At 37.7% G+C, this 21137-nt stretch overlaps 2 protein-coding genes across 2 annotated transcripts; both read right to left on the reverse strand.

Annotated features, from left to right (window-relative positions):
- Window positions 1-7274: 7274 nt before the first annotated feature.
- rnf146 (ring finger protein 146) lies at window positions 7275-11442 on the reverse strand. Its single transcript, XM_079255367.1, has 2 exons — window positions 11309-11442; window positions 7275-10017 (listed from the first exon to the last, which is right to left on the reverse strand). Exon 2 carries the CDS (start codon window positions 10014-10016, stop codon window positions 8961-8963), a length of 1056 nt encoding a protein of 351 aa, XP_079111493.1. The 5' UTR covers window position 10017; window positions 11309-11442; the 3' UTR covers window positions 7275-8960.
- Window positions 11443-12942: 1500 nt separating this feature from the next.
- On the reverse strand, window positions 12943-20892 carry LOC306767210 (R-spondin-3-like; the record flags this gene model as incomplete). The annotated part of the gene is made up of 7 exons (XM_079255134.1): window positions 12943-13136; window positions 13224-13370; window positions 13469-13609; window positions 14656-14847; window positions 18302-18443; window positions 20232-20345; window positions 20806-20892. The coding sequence occupies 7 exons, from the start codon at window positions 20890-20892 to the stop codon at window positions 12943-12945; spliced, it is 1017 nt and encodes a 338-aa protein (XP_079111260.1).
- Window positions 20893-21137: the final 245 nt, after the last annotated feature.

Below are 21137 nucleotides of genomic sequence, written 5' to 3' on the forward strand. Positions count from 1 at the left end.
CACTCTCAGTCCCTGTCTTGCTTCTCTGTCCTGACATTCACCGTCATTCACCTGAGATGGGCTGAAAGATCTACAGTAAAATCCTTAGCATGTGTCAGTTGCTACTTCAGCAGACTCAAAATAGATAGGAAAGCGCCTCCTCTGTATGTGTGTGTGTGTGTGTGTGTGTGTGTGTGTGTGTGTGTTTGTGTGCATGATAAAAATGTGAATAGAGCCGAGACAGGACCACCCTGCTTCATAGGTTGAACATAAAAGAGACCAGACGACCTGAAACTTGACCTGTCTAACACGGTCTTTTTACAAGTCTCCCTCTGCATTTGTGTAACAAGTTTTCTCTTGTTAAAACTTAACAGAGAAGAGATGTTTGCATGGCTCAAACAACATATACATTAGCTTACTTTCACGCTCTACGGTGTTTGCATTTCTGTGCCTCTGCATTGGCATCCACCTGCGCTGGACATGTGAGTGCATGCTTTCATAAACGTGCTGAAGATGAACAGCTGCTTTGCGGCCTTGTCATGATAACTGCTCCTGAATGTCCCTTTACAAGCTTTCAAGACAGCTTGGATGCACACGACCCCCTTTCTTTCAACTAAAAGCATTATTAAAGTAAGTCTTTTTGTCTTTCAAGGATATTTGATGCTCGGTATATCTTTAGGATATCAAAAATAAGCAAATAAATATATAAATAAAATGTCAGTATTTCCTTAGCTCTACATCATTTGCATGCACATGAATTTCTAAGCCATTGTTCATTAAAGGCTAAAATGATGAATTCAAGGGTCAACCCCATTAGACCATAGATGTGCATTTAAATCCAATCACTCTACACAGCCATCTTTCACCCGCTTGTTCTGGTACAAAACGTCTCATTAGATAGATTGGCGTTAGTGTCACAATCTGGCTTGCTCCATCTTCGTCCACCTGTCGAAACTGTCAGTGCGTCTGCATCCATCCATTGAAACTGCCATCTCAAATGCACCCATGATGAGTGCAGCAGTGCAAGAGATGGAACCATTAAGGACAACCAGGAGGAGCTAAAGCACTGAACATTCCAGACCTCTCAATTAAAATAGAACATGGCCTAAATATCTCCTCTTTGAAAGGCGATCCACAAGGGTCGCCTTTCAAAACAAGGACTGCATGCTCTCGTGGGATTAACTGGTGTTGCTTGGCAGAGGTGACTATAGTAGTTTATTAATTGTGTGACAAATGGCAAATTTTAATTTGGCCTCAATGGAGTGGTCAGCTGGGAATGACTACATGGCCCTCAGCTGGCCTTTACCCCATTGCCTCAAAAAAATGGAGAAGCACACACACAACTACTCATATAGTTGCATCTACTGCAAAGGTGATTTAGTTCCCACAGTGTTTTTTCAACAGGAATAAGACAAACACCATTTTATTCTGGACAGTACAGAAACTCTAAATACTTTCATGATGGTAAATAAAATGAATTTACATCAGAGATCATCTCATAGATGTCAGACTGGGTTACAGTAAAAAAAAAAAAAAAAAAAAAAAAAAAAGGGGAAGTGATGGAGAAACAGGTAATGAGAAAGGAAATAGACCTTAGATGGATGAATAAATTATTCATAAGCCTGATTGCGAGATTTTCAAGTTGTTTGATTAAAACAATTCTAAATGCACAGAGTTTATTTTTATGGTCATATGTTGTGGAATTTATGAGTTACTATGTTGATGATAAATGTGTTTTAATATTGAAAGTTATTATTTTGTAGTTATTTTATGTAGTTGACAGATACGTTACAAATTTATTTCTGGGGATTATAAAATGGACTGAGAAAAGATTGTGGGGGATGATCTGACAGTTAAAGCATAGAAACATCCTGAAGTCTGCACAAGGAGAAGGCAGAGAATGGGAAGATATGGAGTTTTTACAAACTGAAGATTCACTGCGACTTTGCTTTCTGTATTCTGGTGGATTTACTTCATGTTTTTGTTTCTCGGTTACACTTTGCTACACCTGCAACTTATTTGTAATTCAATCCCTCAGTATAAATTCTCCAGGGTTACCATTGGGCAGCAGCGGATCCGCATCATCATTTTGGTTTGGTTTGGTGTCATCTCTTTTAGTCTGCCTTCAATATGTTTATAGTTTTATGTTCAGCTTTCATTTGCTTTTTCACATATCACCATTCATCACGGCCTCATTTCTAAAGATGTCGCAAACATGGTCTTGAATATGTCCCTTTCAGGTTTCAAATTAGCTGAATATCTCGGTTACTTGCAAGAGATTCCATTTCACCTGTGTGATGATTCGCTGTTCTGACCCCTTCAGAGGGACAAGCTGAAATGGAAACAACAACATGACTTCCATTTATTTAAATTAAATGAGATTTTATGAGAATACAGATTGGACCATTCTCCAGTAATACTCTGACAGCTCTGCCATACTTGTAGTAAAATATGCTAGTCACACAGACAGCTAAGATCTCTTTTTGATACTACTTAATCCTATTTGGGGTTGCTAAAGCCTATCCCATCCCAGCTACCTCTGGGTATGTGGGGTACACTCTGGGCAGGTCGCCAGTCCACCATAAGGGCAACCCAGACAACAGAGAAAAACATCCATCTCTAATCATTGTTCAGGGCCACCTATCATGCATTTTTACAGGCTGGATGGAGTTAGCCTAAGAGAATCCAAACACAAATAGAGGAGGACATGCAAACTCATCAGAGAGAGCTGAGATTCAAACCAAGAACCTTCTTGCTGAAAAGTAACAGTGCTTACTAATGCACCATCCATCCATGGCATATATTTTTCCATTAGAAGGAATATGCTGATAAAAGTTAGATTTAAGTCAATAAAATTCTTTTCTGCTGAAGATGGCATCGGTGACAATTCTGATCTCCTTCTTGATATGTTTCCCTTCCATAAACAACTTTAGATAAGTTGATAAGTTAGAGTTTGTTAACAATTATGGAAGTTGACATTAGACACATGACTACAACAGAAAGAAACATTATGTTTATCATCCATCCATTATAGTGGTCATCTGATCTAATTCTCTGCCATGTGTCAAGAAATGTCAAGCTTTTGTAATCAGAGGATATCGGTAGCAGGAGCAGAGCACATTTTTATGGTGGCAGAAGGAATGCTTCTTGGCAGTCTCCATGGCACCAGCAAGCGCCTGCATACCAAAAGTTCTAATTTAGCAAAAGGCAAATAGGATATATAGTTATTGAATACTAAATTGATCTCACATCAGTGCTGTATGACAACATAGACGGTTGTGAAAGGCACTATATTTTTAGCCTAAAAGAACGCACATGCTAAAAATGAATGAAACACAAAAAACTATACATGTTCCATTTTCTGAATCTTGCATACTGAAGACTTCATTTAAGAGCACAAAGAAACCAAAAATAAACTATGCGGTCATCAAACTGTATTTAGAAATGCAGTGTACCTTGTACTTTATGATTTTAGGCATCATAGTAATAACCTGATATGTGGCTGATATAAATGGTTCGGTAGCACCGGGCTTAGGGTGGCATGTCATTTGATAGGCTCTAATGATGTTAGGTTGATGAGAGTTACAGTAGGAGTGAAGTCATTCCTGGCTCCTGCAACAGTGAGGTACCCTGTCTGCGAATCTCTGTGTTATGCTAAGAAATACAGATGACATACTGTACATAAATGAATAGACAAAACATGCACAGCTGCAACACAGAGGTCACATAAAAAGTGCAATGGACCAATGCACAGCGTTATTAGAATATGTTGACCAATCAAAATGATCACCAATAAAACAGCTTCTTAAAAAAAAAAAAAAACCCTTGCACATAAATCATTGCACAATACCAAGCATTCACTAGATGGACACAACCAGTCTATCTTGATCAACAAAAATGAGACAACAAACAGTGCACACGTTAACATGCTCAGCTATGGACCGCAGGGTGGTGAAAGATGCGAGTGTGACAGAACTATTTGTGGAAGTGCTGGAGACAGGGTGGTATATTTTCTGTTGCGTGAAGTAGGCTACAGGAGGCATTCAGACAGAATATGTTGCACATATTTAAACATATAGTGTTGTCTCCTGTCTGTCTGTCTAGCTGAGAAACTGTTTGGCCATATCATATACAGCATTCCCAGACAAGAGGCGGTTACACCTCTTATAATGCATGCACGCATGAGACACTAAGTTGGGTTGTCTGCATCTTCAGCTCAGCATATTTCTTTGTCAGCATTATCAGCCTTGTCCTTCAAGTTGTTTTGTGTCTTATGTCCCTATGTGTCCTCACTGCACACACCAAATGCTTTGCCACACATTTTTTTATTAAATCTAAATACAGTCTCTGTTTCCATGCCACATGAAATGTGTCAGTTGCACGGTGCGAGATGCCCTACATTTTACATAACAGATTATTGATGTAACACTACATTATGTGTTGCTGACTACCATAGGAAAAAACATTTTTTATAATTGCTGCACTAGACTAAAGATAAAACTACAAAAGTTATTTAACAGGGCAGCAAGTTTATACCCAATTACATCAATCAATCTGCTAAGTTGAAGTTTCTGATTAATGACATATGCTATAAATGAATAATGTAAGCATGCTTTAGACTGCCATGATAGGTCAAATGTTTCATCTTTTATGCCCAAATCAATATCAAACAGTAGGCTAATGATGGGTTTATGTATGTCTCAAATTAGGAAGATTGTCAGTCTGATTGTTACTAGAAAGCACAACAGGACCGTGGATATTGGTTTGTGCTACACATATTCACACAGATACGTCCTCAGGCATTGCTGTGGAGGTTTAAAATAGGGCGCCATGTTCACTTATTTAATTAAATCAGCTGTAATCATTATTTTTATATAACCGTTGGAACATGAAAGGGAGTATTTGTGTGTGTGTGTGTGTGTGTGTGTGTGTGTGTGTGTGTGTGTGTGTGTGTGTGTGTGTGTGTGTGTGTGTGTGTGGTCAGAAACTAATGTTCCAAGTTTGTAGCTGAGCATTCCTGTGCCAGCACTATGTCAACAGTTTTGTCCACAGAAGAAGAAAAAAGTAAGGAAAAGCCAAATACTATTCCAGTCATGGAAGAGGAGTTAAAGGTGGTGGAGGACTGGAAATACCGGTCGATAAGAAAGGACTAGCATACTTTAAAAAAAAAACAACAAAAAAAAAAAACATTATTTACTGTTTTGCAATAAAATGTTGCATAACTTTAATGAGTGTGTGGTGAAAGGTGCCATTTTCTTTGTTACCATCTGTTGGGATTAGAGTTAACCCCTAATCCTAACCTTAACCCTAACTCCCGTGCAGGGAAAAGGGGAATGCATAACTATATTTGTTTCATTCATATGTTTGATCATCAATAGATGTTTAAATCAGTAAAAAAAAAATTCTGTGAATTATTCTAATGATGAATAAAATAATGTTTTGTCTAAATTACCCTTTAAGGTCCTTGTCCGTCATTTGGTAGAGTCAAATTTGCTGTCACTTCTACAAATTTCTTTTGGGACTAAACCTGCCCAACCCATCTCTGCTAATTGGTTTGAGTATGTAAAACCCCAAACTAAGTGTTTTGTTTTTTTGTTTTTTTTAATGACACTACTGTTTCAAATTTTAGTCATTTCTGTGTTACACTGTTCACATTATTATTAACTTCTTCTTTTTAACATCTCAACCATTTGCCAGACAACATTTTTTCTGTTTATTCTTGACCAAAACAAACAGAAAAACACAGAGAAAAAAAAAATTCTCTGGCCTTTTTGTGAGTGTGAAAGTTAAAGGGTTAAAAATAGTGTGACCAATAAACACTGGGATTTGTTAGACATAATCCTTGTGGGCTCGATAGACATTTTTGCACTTAAGTATATACATATGTAAAAACCACGGCATTCATTTTGTACAGACATTGTTTTGTAGATTCACGTACATATGTGGTGTCTTTGCTCAATGTCAAACTACAGTTGACGTTTCAGTGTTTTGTCAGGTGTTACTTAGAACAAAATCCACAATTTGTTTTGACTGTATGCTTTGACTGATTGTCATGATCGCCCAATTTTTAGACCATTTATTCAATATACTTTCTGTATTTGCCTTTCCTGCTATTGCTGCGGAGTGACTCCCCTGTAATCCTTCTACCACCATGTTTCTTCATACTTTTGTGCTTTCACAACTAATATATTTGATCACTTTTGTGCATATAATGACAAGGATCTTTAAAACAACAGAAATATTTCTAAAAACAAACCAAATTGTGTTGAGTTTAATAATTTATCAATTCAAAATATATGTCTGTGTTGGCTAAAACAGTATTTATACGTTCTAAATACATAAACTTAGAATGAAGACAGGCATTAATGAAGATTGTGGTATTTTCTAATCAAGCAAACTTTATTTATATGGCACTTTTTTATTTTAACACTGAATGTCACACAAATGCAAAAGACGAAAAAAAAAAAAAAATTAGTATAAAACAACTAACCCCACCCTGTTCCAAATCTATTGAAATGTATTTTAACTGTATCAATCACAAATTTAATTTATAGTCTGTTGAACAGGCTGCTGATGTAAATGACACCAAAAAGAGAAACACATCATTTGGTCATCATGATTACTGAATATGCTGCAAACACAGTTCTATGGAGACTCTCCAAAGAAAGTGGCTGAAGTCTGGCCCATTAAACCATGATTCCTATTCAAGTCACAGACCGACTACACACTGAGCTTGTGCTTTTCCTTAACTTGGCAAATGCAGCATGTCAACAGCTTCAGGAGTGGAGCTTTATAGCAATTCTATTTCTTGCACCACAAGAGCTGCCTTTTTTAGTTTTGCTAAAAGAAAAAACAAAACAAAACAAAACAAAAAAACTATTTACAATATAATGCACACAAAAAATATTCCACCGATCATATTTTTGTCTACAGCACATTCTACAAGAGGAAACTAAAATAAAAGGTTTAGAATGTGCTGATACGGTAACTTGGAAAAAGGCATTTGATAAATTCTTACCTTCATGTTTAAACACAGTATGGATGGATAGAAAGTGTGCTCCTGCTAAAAATGCAGCCCAACAATTTGGCAAGTTTGTGCGCAAAAAAACCCAAAAGAACTGCTTTTTTTTTTTTTTTTTTTTTACTGTTTCATCTATTGGCAGGCCTACTCAAAATAAGTGGACATTTAAATTGTTAAAGGTTCAGATCAAAAGGTGGTTTTAACAAGTAAATGTCTTAACCTGTGCAACAGCTACACCCTGTGGACTGTTAATGCACACTGCACTAATCCACAAAAGACCAGTTCTGCCCTTGCCGTCTCCTAAGGGCCAGGTAACAGAACTTTGATCATTTCACTGTCTTAATAAACAAAACTTTCAAGCACATAATGAAATAAAACACAAATCAATATGTCAGCAAGTGATTTTTAAATCATAAACAATTTTAATCATTTGACAAAACACAAAAGCAACACCACACAGAGAAAAATGAGTTCTAGGTTGTTCACACAGTGAGAGACAAACAGTGAGAAAGTGATGGCAAAAACAGCGGCTGAAGCAAAAGTGAAATACATAGCTTGTGAAAACAGTCTGAGCTCATCCACACACAGGCGTCACAGCCTTGTTGACAATACCGTGACAAGAAATAGAAATCCAAATGTGTCTCTCTACATATAAACCCATACTTTCCAGTGGATCTGCCAGTAGCTTGTCACCATTCGGTGCTACTCACGACACAAACATAAATTATCTAACAAGACTTAGACGTTAAAACTCGGGGAATACGGCGTCATTCTGCCTTCGTAAATGCACATATACTGTATATACACATAAAACACAAATTAAATAGTCACTGGTTACATCCTGATTAAGTTACTTTTAAAAAAAAAAGTGACCAGGAAGGAAAAAACAAAAGCATTAAAAACTGCATTAAATGTGCTACATTTAAGTCTGATTTTTTTTTTCTTGTTTTCTTTAAAGATGAAAAATAAGATTTGGAAAGTAACAGTCAGATCAATGAACTCAAGAGATCTGAGATCAAAGAATCTCTGAAAAAAAAGGCTGCATTACCCTGACACAGCTGATTTAAAGGCAATGACAGATGGTGGTTTTGGACATTTACCATGCAGATGTGTTTCCACACTGACGCAGGGACACAGCCACAGAGGGCCAATTTGGGGCCATAAGTAGATGTGGAAATGATGTTATCACCGGCTTGTGGTGTGTGTGAGATCAGCATTACTGAGTTAGAGTAAAGAGTAAGCCCTCATAAAAGCAAAGTCTCAGACCAGCAAGGTAACCAAAGCAACAAAAATCATTTAAAAACCACTTCACATTGCCAGTACATGCTTTGCATTTGGTAACGGCCAATGCATGGAGGAAACTCGGTTATTTTACCTTGCAGACTATAAAAGTTGCTGGTCTGCTGCTGCCCTGTTCTTTGTACAGGTTTGTGTTATTATTGAGTGGTTTCTGCTCTCCAAACTGAGGAAGCAACTTCTGACTGACTGTGACCAAAAAAAGAAATGCAATTTTATATCTGTGAACAAAGTTTAATCTACAAATTGATGCTCCAACATTTATCAATAACCTATGTGTGTGTCCTCTCTGGCAAAAATCAGATTTCACCATTTATTGTTCTTAAAACAATAATAATGGCAGTAATATTATTGCTGCTGAGAGAAGCACTGAGGTGAAACGGTTTAAATAACTAAACAGCTGTGACCACTTTTACTGCTTATGTTCTTTAAAATTGAGCGATTTAAGTTGACATGAGTAGTCTAAAAAAACAAAACTAAAGAAAAATAACAAACCCAACAGTGATGTTTGATTTATCCACCGAGACAAATTTGGCACGTGAGTGGAAATAACAACACAAGAGGTATTTTTTACTTTCAAGGGATCTTTAAGATGCACATTGGTTTCTAACTTTTTTTGCACTTCAGAAAGTTTGAGACCTGTAATCTTTACGTCCCAGTCCGGTCACACTTCTGTCACAGTACACTGGCCGTCAGGACTGCGAGAGCGGAGGTTGAGAGCAGAGCTAGCAGGCCTGCCTCTTGGAGGGATTCTGGTTGGCTGGCTCTCTCTTTGTGGTCTTTGCCTTGTTCTTCTTTGCTCCACCGATCCTTCTGTCCCTCGCTCACACTCTCTCTCCTCTTCACTCTCACTGCTTCCGGATGCAAACCCATATGTTTGCATCTCGCCATATCCTTCCACTTCTTCCCCCTCTGGCTGGCTGATCAGGAGTTGGGAGAATGACTGTTCCAAAGGCGAAGGGGATTGAGACAGAGGACTGGGGAGATGGCGTCCGAGAAGGGTTTGGGGCCTAACAGGGGGGAGAGACACCATAATCCCAAAAGGTGAAGACTGTGGCTGGCCTGCAGAGTCTGATCCATCAGCTGAGTTGATGCGTTCTGCTGTTGATGAAGGAACAGCTGGTAAAGCAGGGACGGGGACGGGTTCAGCTTCTAACCTCAGTCCTGCCACCCCCTTCTTAGGAATATCTACAACGTCCCTCTTTATCTTACGTCTGCGTCCGTGCTCATTCCTGCGATACTGCACCATGTTTTCCAGATCAGCAACGTAAAGAAACCCAGCAATGAGCATCTCTGTGCTCTTCCTGCCCTTCACAAACGCCTCTTCTAATTCTCTGCTGGTCCTCTCGTCATACTGCCACCAGCCATTGCGCCCCTCATAGTACCACGCATAGTCTCCCCGGGACTCGCTCCCACTTCGGCTCAGCCCTGCAGCTGCTGCCTTCAGTTCTTCAGGAGAAAGGAGGACGGGCCGCTCCAGGAAGTCCTCTGGGATTTCCTGTCGGCACAGAGCACAGCGCTTGCTGTGCCACGAGGCACCTTTCACACAAAGGAAACAGAAGACATGGCAACATGGGAGACGTACAGGATGAATGCAGCTCTGAAGGCAGATGGCACACTCTGGGGTGGTGGAGCTGGAAGAATCCTCTCTGGCTTCTTCTATGAGTTTGGAGGGAGCAGAGGCATTCACTGAAAAGTCCACTTCTCCACAGCCTGCCATGCTGCACACACAAAGAAACGAAGACTTAAAAGAAACAGATAGCTTAATGCACAGTTGGGCATTTATATACCAAACCACTTAGAAGGTGCAGTGACAACAACATGGGAACACAATTCGGTGTCATTAAATGTTGGTAGTCAGAAGGACCTTGTTCAGGGTTTTTTCCTAAGGCATACTTGTGTGACCCTCTACTACACTTGACTAAACATCTTAACAGTCAGCAAGACTAAAATACAACTGTGAGTGAGTTTCTTTGGCTACTTTGCTAACAATATCAGGGAATAAGTGGGAAACATATACTACAAATAAAAAAGAGATAATGAGAAACACAGTCAATTTGAACATAGAAAATGTGCTTATTCATTAGGTATGAAATATATGCCAAACATGATTAGATGCTACTACAGATAAACGTAAGAGGAATATATTGTTTACTGACTTGTTTTTGGGTTTTAAACATTAAAAACAGCCTGCATCTTATATGTTACTCTTTTTGCTCTTGTCATTAATTTACTGACTGACTTTTTCTGGACATCAGGCAGTTTGGAACATATTTAGATATACATATATGAAAATAGCTTTTTTTTTTCTATAAATAAAGTAGTGGAACAAATTCAGACACTTTGCTGCTGATATATCAGGTTTACTTATGGATAACTAATGCTGTCTTCATCATTATTATGTTTTGCATATAAAAAAGGTTAACTTTTGTTTTCCTTTGTTTCTCTCTCTCGCTGTGTCCCTTTTAATAAACGGAGTTGCTAGTTCAAGGGGCTCTTAGCTTTCTTTTCTATTTTTCGCCCCATAAAGCTAGTAGCTTGATACTGTCACATGATCTGGCAACCCAGTCACGCCCTCTTTCAAAAGCAATAATAAGTAATATGTTTGACCAAAATCAATAAATTGATTTTTTTTTTTTTTAAATCTGGTTTACCAAGTGCATATGTTAACTTTCAAGTCACGATGAGCATTTTTGGTTTTTCCTACATAACTTTATTCTTATAAAATGAAATAACAAAGGCCCTTCCCTGTTTGACTGGACCCACCTCAATTAGCTTGCTGGTAAGCTAACGTCAGCTAACTTGCAAATTGAATAAACTGTTGTTGTAAACTGTGCAACGATGCTGAATACTCATCTGCTCATTCTAAGTATCATTAAATGTAGATTAGCAACCAACTGAGGACATACACTTCCTTTATTCTATGTTAAATGGAGAAATTCCCTAGCATATTTTTAACCTCTTAGCTAGTAATGCGCCACTTAGTCATTTAGTTTCTCTGAATATGCTCACCTGCACACAGAAGGCCTCTGAAAGCGTCCTCAGCTGAAGTGGGGATGGAGATATTTATACAGCCGCTTTCATATTTGGTTGTTGAATAACATGTCCAGCAATAACTACGTTACTGCGTTATTTGAGCCCTGCTCGGAGTGGCAGTCCAACCTCAAGCTGACTTCAGAGCGCCTGGATTGACCTCAGACATGTCAGCATGTTGTGTCGATCTAACGCAGCTGCGCACTGTGGCTCTTACGTGATTCACTATCCAGCGTCTGATTTATTTTCATAAGGACTAAAATGATTATTATTTTATATTTAAATGAACTAATCCTCGTAAATCTGCTGGATAATATGTAATGTTCTGTTTTATTTGGAGAAAAAAAATCAAGATATAAAAACACAAACAAGTTTAGTGATTCTGATGCATCTCTGGTTTAATTTTACAGACGTTTTGTGTCTTCTGTTGTAGTTTAGCTTTTTGTACATTGTTTTGATTTTTTTCTTTTTTTATCATAAATTTGTATCGCTTCGTTGTCTTTGTGTTAACTTGGTTGTTTGTTTTTACATCTCTTTGAAATGTCTAATTAAAAACTGTCACATTTTCATTGTTTTTACTTCTCTTCCTTTTCATTTAGTCTCCTTGTGGTCATTTAAATTTTTTTCACTGATGTAGCATCATATTCCAACCATCTTATGTCTCACTTGGGTTGTTTAGAGCTCTTTGAGGCATTTTTGCTCATATTGTCATGTTTTAGGAATTGTTGTCTTTTTTGCAATAAAAAAATGTACATTTTTGCTGGGAATGACTGAGATCTTTTGACCTCTCAAGCCTCTTAATTACGGTATTGAGTGACTGGTAGGCATGTTGCTAACTAAATACATACATACATACAGACATACATACATACATGAATAAATAAATAGATAAATAAATAAATAAATTCCTTCAACATTGCCTGTGTGTAGAATTAAATTTCAAACCTTTGGCTCTGCTACTCAGAGGTGCATAAGAATAACATTTCAATCATTTTTGAAGTTTTATTCATACAATAATATAAAAAAAAAAAAAAACAACTCTCAAAGGGATCAACAGTATGTACAGCAGACGGGGTCCACTGACCCTCAATTTTGATAATGAAACATACCATTAGAGGGGAAAAAAAGGACATGTTAAAAAATGTTCCTGGACAGAAAGACATGAACTGGAAAATATTTTAAGAATAAACAATCAATATTAAAGAATTATATTAAACATTGTAAACGTCTTTACACAACCTCAGTGTGTCAAATTAAATCTGTACCTCCAAATCACAGCACAAGGCATCTGAGAATATTTTTATCAGAAATGAACAATATGTATTTTTCAATCTGAGGCTATAAAAAAAACTGGATTTTTAATAAGATCTTTCTAATATGACATCTCACATATATGCAGGAACCCTTTAAAGTTATAGAGAGTAATAAGCTGAAGCAACATTACATTCAAACACCAATGTATAAAATATAAAAGCAAATTTCACTCAGCTGTATTCATTTCTGTGAAACTGTCTCAGATAATCTGCTGTTTTCACTGCATATTCTTGCCATTTATATGATCAACATTTTTAAGTAACTTTTTGAAGGAGTACCGGTTTGAATGCTTCCAAACATTACAGCTTAGCTCTGTTTTTCTTTTTGATGGCACATTTCCTGATCTCAGACACATGTGGGCAGGGGTCGCCATGGACACTAGGGGACTGAAGGACTTGTCGTGTGCGCGTCTCCTCTCCTCTTCTGTAGTGTTTTGTGATGTTTTTCTGCGCACACTGACTCCAACTTGTCCACTCTCCAACCTCACAATGAACTTGAGGAGACAACAAAAAAAAAAATTTTTTTTAATGGAAATGGAACAATTAGAGACTAATCGAAAAAGTCTAGAAGGAAGTCTCACTTTGGGGGATACACTGCATTAGATCCCCATCTGGTTCAAACCCTTTTGGGCATGTGTGGTAACATTGACCATTGAGATGGTACATATCTGCTCTACATCTCTTGCACATGTTCCTCTTCACACACAGCTCACAGCCTGCAGGACACTCTAAACAGACAGACAGATATCAGCTTGTGTTGTCTTGAAAACTCAGTTATGCATGCGGGCAATATGTATCAAGTGGATGCTGGGGAATAATGTTTTACCTGTGCACTCTCGCAGAACTATATTTGCTGTCAGCCCTTTTGGACAGCTGTTTTCACATCTGCCTCTGAACAGGAAGTGGCTCGGATGACAACGTGTGCAGAAATTTTCACTGAAGCAGGAGGCGCAGTCTGTCTTGCACTCTGCAGGCCAATGGGAATGAACCTTGGTCAGTGCAGAGTGACCATGTGGTTTAGCTTATATTAAAACGTAAACAAGTTCTTCACCAGTTTCTTTTAAATCTGCATAACTTCAAACATTTTTGTATGCTTTTTCAATTCTTAACCACCAAAGCAAAAGCCCTGCCAGGAGGTGGAAGCTGCTGGAACACCAGTATCACTTTCATCATTACAGCTAGTTTTACACTGCCACAGACAGAAGCCCTGTTCCTTCTTCACATTCAGTTTATGTCTGCAGCATTTTACATCAATACTCTGTAAAAGGCCCTGTGATAGACTGTGGACCTGCCCATGCTGTACGTGCACTGCCTCTTGCCCAATGATTGCTGGGGTAGACTCCAGCTTCCCTGTGACCCTTAATTGGACGAAGTGGTTCAGAAAATGACTGACTGACTGACTCTAGAAAAGTTCTGGTCCAAATACAACATGAGTTGTTTGGCCACAATGATCAGCAGCAATGTTTAGAACAGTAAAGATGATGCATTTAGCTTTTCCAACTGCTGCTGTAACCGATGTAATGTGTCATGTTTTGGAGCCATTTTGCTACCTTTGAAATTCGATAAATGCATAAGGGGGATGATATTATGAAGGAGGAGGACGACCCTATAATTATTCAATATAACTCCAAAAAGTATAAATGTATACAAACTTATGTGTTAATCCTGCAGAAAACACACATCAATGCTTGCTGTGGAATGGATAAAGCAGTATGTGGTATTCTAAAGGGTTTTTAAGCTAAGTGGCTATATGCACATTTTTGACCCTTTGTTGGTTCCATATAAATTGAAAATCATGCACAAACTTATTGGTTGTTTTCTATTAAATATATAGATTATCTTGTACAATCATGTCCCAAAAAAGCAACTGGTAAGAGATCTCTGAAAGCCCCTGACAATCTTCATCATGAAAGCGCGTCATACAAACCTTTGACTTAATTTATTACATTCAGTCTTTCAAAATATAAAAAAATAGTCATGCTACAACTCCAACATGTATTCATTTGTACTTACTGGTGCAGGTGCTGATGTGTGGAAAGCGCACGCCATAGTGACCATGAGGACAGGAGGATAGACATGTCCCCTTCTGCCGCATCCCATCGAGCTCCAGGTGGAAAAAAAGGCGAGGTTTACAGGACAGGCAGCCATTCAGGGTTGAACATGTCACACATCCTGCCTGGCAAACAGTGCTCACTGAAGAACTACCTGTCAGGGATTTAAGGCCAATAAAGGAGTGACATTTACATATTTATGTGTGTCTGCATGAAGAACTGAAGGGGTTGTGCCTGATTGAGTCCAACTATAAAAACATTTTTTAACTTTTCGTGTTATTGCACAATATAATACAGTGTTTGGTATTCTTTGCTCCATTTAAAGCATGCTAATTTTGATGCAACTTGTGCTTTTATGAGTGAAGGTCACAGCTTTGCAATTTTTAGTGTGCAGACGTAAAAATCCAGTGGAAATCTAAGAAGTTATTCCCTGAAAGTTGAAAGGACACACTTATTGTTTCTTTATATAGTATCTGTCCACTTTCTGTTATCTTCTGAAAGAAATAAAACAACACCTTGTAGCTGTACTGAAAAATCAGGCTTGGCAAGTCATACTTGAATACTTACGTTTGTATCTTAGGATATTTGTGCTGTCTTGACTTTCTGAAAGATTCATTATATGTAGAATCCAAATTAGTGATGGTATCTGCATTTTCCTTCACCCTCAGCGTGGCATTCATCCAGTCTGCAAAGATGACTCGCTTTAAAGTCCCATGACTTACATTTTAAAATAAAGTTAATGCATTTCTCTGCAGGAGTCATTCAGAAGGACCCACATAAAGGCTCCAGCCTGGGTAACGCGGCAGCTGAGTGCAGAGATATTTACTTGAGGTAAAATCCCATGTGCATTCCATGAGGTCACTCGAGCTGCCAGAATGACAAGAAGAATGCAAACAGAGGAGAAACCATCAGATGATAATCGCAGTCTGCATGTAATATAAAGTTTGGGTAAGCTGCTGCGGACTTTTCCCCCCTCAAGTTCACACTCCCACTCTCCTCTACCTCTCTCGCTCTTTCTCTCTCTCTCTCTTAAAACCCTCCTCCTAATCCATTACCACGTCTCCAGTGTCTTTTGGTCTAAACCAGAACACAAAATGACTAATAGCAGCACGCTTTCCAAATGATGAATCAGCTCCTGTGAACATTCATCCTCATCTGTTACATACTCTCTGCTTATTTGTTTTCTCAAGTTGACATTCATTTTGTCTCCATACAAAAAAAAAAAAAAAAAAAACTGTCTCCATAGCTTGTCTTTCAGGATGGAATTTCATCAAATTCATCAGGGAATTGTATCTCTGTGACATCTAAAGTGGACGTCAATCCCTGTTACATCCACAGTACAAAACCTGATACCTCCAGCAAATAGAAGCTACTTCCACGCGTGCATTACAGCCAAGGAAATGTCTTGATATCACCCAGGAGAGGAGTAGATTTGTTTATGACCAAAACATGAAGCAGTCATATGAACGCTGCTTTGCATGATGTCCTGCATGCTCTATGCAGCACATCATTCACCTAAACCAAAATGAAATATTCACCTCAGCTCATCCATAAAGCATCTCATTTTGCCAATTTGTGCTCTACTCATAAAAAAAAGGAAACTTTTAAGGTCTTGGTTTTAAAGCAGTGGGGTTCATGTTGTAAAAATACATGTTTTAAGTCAAATCACAATGTTTTCTTTGCCTAACGGGGTAGTTTTGGCCCCCTAAAGCTAGAATTAAAATTGCAGGCTTCCCTTTGGATTTACTTTTGGTGCAGCATCCAAAGAAGAAGGAGGGAATATTATGCTAACAATCTGCCAACTTCTTCATAGTGTGTGAAGAAACTCAACAACTCAAGCTTCAAGCGTCTCCATGTTCCAATCATTGGCAGATCTTGCCTCTCATTGCAAGAATGTGACAATGAAAACAAAATATCTGCTTACTCGCTTTTATTTTAATATAAAAAAAAAAAAAATACACGACTGTGGTTTGTAAGTCATTCATCACTACATCAATACAAGCCTTTAAATTTCCTTTCCTGGAAATCAAATGACATCACAGTGCTGGAGCAAGTTTTAATTTAAGGAAAACCTAAACAAGCAAACAAACAAACGTTGACACAAGCCATAAGCTGGCATTCTGTTTTTTCCATGAAGACATGGGTTCATGAAATGAAAACCAAAGCTAAAGAATGATGTGTCTACCTCCCAGTGAGAAACCAAAATGAGAGACCTGGAGGGTTTATTAGAGGGGATTTGTTTCCCATGAAAAACACTGGATGGCAATGAAAGTGAACGTCCTTCAGGAGTTTTGTCGTTTGGCATCCCAGTGTATATTATCAACTGTTTTGAGAACGCTGTGGTTCTTCTCCCAAACAAGCACAAACTCCTCTACCATGCAGAATCACTGTCTGGGTATTTCTTTCCTTTATTCACAATTCTGTGCTTTGGCCCTTAATCTTCCCAGAGTCTGTCAGTTCTTATAGCATCATCTTTTTGCAAATGATGCCATTTCTCCAGATCATCTCAAAGAGAAATGGGAGCACGGTAAAAAACATGTGTTCTTTGTTAAAATCACAGAACAACTTTTTTACTTCTGTGCTAGTCTGGAAAAATGTCAGCAGAGGAATCAGCAAGAGATTTGCAACGGGGCTTTAAACTGGAGCTGATTTATCTTGAAAAGGGGATTTAAGAAGATGCAGCCAAAAGGAGAAGCTGGAAAGTGTTTTCTGGTCTGCCTTTAATTGGAGTCCCTTAAAGCAATAAGGGACTACATAGAACAGCAGAAAAGGCTGTCTTTTAAATTAATCAGAGGAAACCGTGATCTGTTGACATATCACCCAAGGGGATCCTCTGGGTGTGCAACCAAATGCTGCAGATTTATCATTTGTTAACCTACACCCAATGAATCTGTAGATGCAAACTGTGAATTTCAAACACGAGTGTGAAAATGTTTAAGCCAATTACTGCTAACTAATGATACTGCATGCAGAGGCAGGAGACAAAGATCATGCAGCTAAAATAGTTTGCTTTAGCTCTAAAAATCTTTGCAGATGTCTAATCAGATTAGAGACTCCATATAAAAATATTTGAATCGCCAGGAGAAAAGCAGGACAAACCAGCCCTGGAAAGGTGTAGAACGATCTGCAAATCCACCAACGCCTCCATAAATCTGACTGGGAACATAAACACAACAAGGTGATGCTCACTGGGGTGCCAGATCAGATTCTTCGGAAAAATAACCACAATAGGCCAAGGAATGTCTGAACTGCCAGAAAGAAAGAGTCAGGGAAGTATAAAGATGGACAACATCAAGCAAAGGTGGCAGAAAAACCAAGTGCAAGCTGCAGACCAATCTAAAACACATGGACTCAAACCTTGTAATCATTTTTACATTAAACCATTTTTTTCCATACAGGCGTGGTAAATGAACCTTCAGTTCTTTTTCCTGCTGTATTTAGACACACTCGGAAAAACAACCCTTTTTTTTAAGGCATAATATAAACCAGAAACTGCTTTTGGTTTACAATCTGTCGTCAAGGCTTCGGGAGAGCAGACGTCGCTATTTACAGAATAATTCAGTTCATATTTTGCAGTAGACTGCTTGATTTTTTTTTCACAACATAACTTTTGACCTCCCTTTTTGAGGCCGATGTCTGGCTGTGAAGAACCCCGTGATGATAAGGACTGAGCAGGATATCATCTGAGAGCGCAGATAATCTCTGTGGTGTGAAGAAGTGAGGAATTTGAAGAGGCTGTGAAGCATGTAGCTGAAGACAACAGACCAGAACAGACGATAGGAGAACAAAACAGGAGCTGACAGATGTTTAACTCATACAGAGAATTAGCTACAAACCCAAAGTGTAGGAAAATATTTACTTTTCACTTATATAAAAAAAAGTAGTTGATGTAAGTTTCAACAGGTTTGAGAGTTCATTCTTGCATTCAATTATTACAAATACAGCTTTAGAACATCAATTTAGACCTGGAGGCTGCTGTAACCATTGATGTGTTCATGAATTCCTATTGTTTTTGCATTTTTAACTAAGGTTATAAGACTGAAAAAAAAATTCACAAGAATTTATTGAAGAAAAAAAAAAACGTGACAGGCAATTATACAGTTTTTTTTCAATGTAAGGAAATTGCAAAACATATTTCAGAAGAAAAACAGAACATGACAAAGCAAAGGCAGCATCACTGTCTTCTGCAATAATAGTAAGCAAACAGACAGTCCTCTTTAGCTTCATCCTCTTGCCTTTTTCAGCACTTTCTGTAAAGACAAAGAAAACTGCTGTCAGCCCACGTGCAAGACAAAATGAGAAAAGAAAATGCATCCTTCAGTCTGGTCATGTCTGCATTTGACTGAATTTAAACATAATTAAATCAAATAGATCAACAGTTGAGTCTTGTTAATTCTTATTATAGGAACCAAGATGGAAGCCATGTCTAAAACTATTTCTAAAATTTCTGACATTGTTTTTCTTTGCTTTGTTTTCTAAAGAGGATGTTAATCATAGGGCATGTGAAACTGCTGGAACAGAGACAAAAGGCACAGAGCATCTGTGTTAAAACTGTGCAAGCATTCTCAATGTGAAAAACCGTCGTTGAAAGACATCCCAAGAATAAATGTAAAAAAATTGTCAGTGTTCACCTATTGAAAAATATCAATTCTCATTTTCACGTAGCTTTGTTTGTCAATAATTATGTGAAATATAAACACAATGTTCAACATGAGGAAATGGATTTCTTTGAAAATGGAAAATGCCTCATCAATCCAAGACGAATAATGTCCGGTGAGAAAGAAATAAAGATGGTGGTCCATTATTTGTAAGGCTTGTTTTTGGAAATATTTGAAATTCCCTCAGAAATGAATGCCTGTTAGCTCGATGCAGACTGAAACAGAGCATAATCTGGAAAAGAGTTGTAGGATTTATGAATCTTCCACATTTGGATGTGATCACAGCTAACAGGTTTGTAAATCACGTTTTCAGCGTTTTCTGAATTAAGAACTGCTTACAATGTTTATATTTCAGTGTTATGGACAAGCTGTTGACAGACTGAGTTGACAATTACCTGTTTTTGCTCAGTGGTCTGCTGCATTTTCACATTATCTTTATCGCACAACAAAGTAATCTTAATATAGTCGACTATAGACAAACAGGCAATTTCAGGCTAAATGGACTTGACTTGAGAAATGTCATGCTGACCATCAGTCAAGGACATTTCAATGCCATTCTCACTCGGTCATTATTAATGACCATAACTATTATTATGAGTAGTAAATGCCTCAATTTCAGAAACTACAGGAACTTAAACATGTGTTTAATCTTTGTTGATAATAAAGTGAGTCATTAAAGCTATAAACTGATGAAACAGTGGTGACAGTAATGGAAGTTTAAGGACATGACACATTTTCATAATTTGGATGATTTAATGATTATTTGGAAAAAAAAAAAAGTTTCCTACATTTGCATGTTTTGGCATTTGAGAGACTATTGTCACACAAAATGATATAAAAGTGATGGAGGGTAATAAGATTTGAGCTAAAGTGAAATTACCTTAGAAATTGCTTTGACATGCTGAGCTCTGATCGTTGTGGACTTTTCTTCAAACGCTTTGGCCCTCGCCTCTTCGGCAAGGCTGTTCAAGAACAATAGCGTTAGCAGTTCAACCTGAAAACAGAAGGAAAAATATCAGTTCAATATGAAAACAGAAGGAAAAATATCAGTTCAATCTGAAAAAAGAAGGAAAAATAGCAGTTCAATATGAAAACAGAAAGAAAAATATAAATTCAATCTGAAAACAGAAGGAAAAATATCAGTTCAATCTGAAAACAGAAGGAAAAATATCAGTTCAATATGAAAACAGAAGGAAAAATATCAGTTCAATATGAAAACAGAAGGAAAAGTATCAGTTCAATATGAAAATAGAAGGAAAATAGCAGCTTAATCTGAAAACAGAAGGAAAAATAGCTGCTTAATCTGAAAACAGAAGGAAAAATAGAAGTTTAATATGAAAACAGAAGGAAAAATAGCAGTTCAATCTGAAAACAAAGGAAAATATCACTGTTGTTAAGCAGCGAGCTAACGCTAACCACGAACATAACAAATAGACAACTAAACACCGACCTACCATCGCTTCTGACGCCCGTCCAACGTTAATGTTGTTCTTTGCTTTGGCTCTTATTGTACTTTTTAATTTTGGTGCTCTTTGCAACATTTTTGTGAATATTTGGAGTAAAACAAACACTCAACCGATCGACAAGCTTGTTTACTATTTTCAATCTCCCGCTTCCGTAACTTCCGGGAAAATGTCTTCTTCGTGGGTAAATGTTTTTTTTTTTTTAATGTCGTTTTCTGATGCGGTGTGAAGTAACGACAAATCTATATAATTATATACTTTCATTAATGGACATTAATGTATATACTTGTGTAAATTAATAGATCTAGTCACAAAGACAGTGA

Source organism: Telmatherina bonti (genome assembly GCF_933228915.1).
Source record: "Telmatherina bonti genome assembly, chromosome: 16".
Classification (NCBI taxonomy): domain Eukaryota; kingdom Metazoa; phylum Chordata; class Actinopteri; order Atheriniformes; family Telmatherinidae; genus Telmatherina; species Telmatherina bonti.

What these genes read in the sequence shown, in the direction of transcription:
- rnf146 (XM_079255367.1), bottom strand. Translation starts at nt 10,016, where the DNA reads ATGGCAGGCTGTGGAGAAGTGGACTTTTCAGTGAATGCCTCTGCTCCC.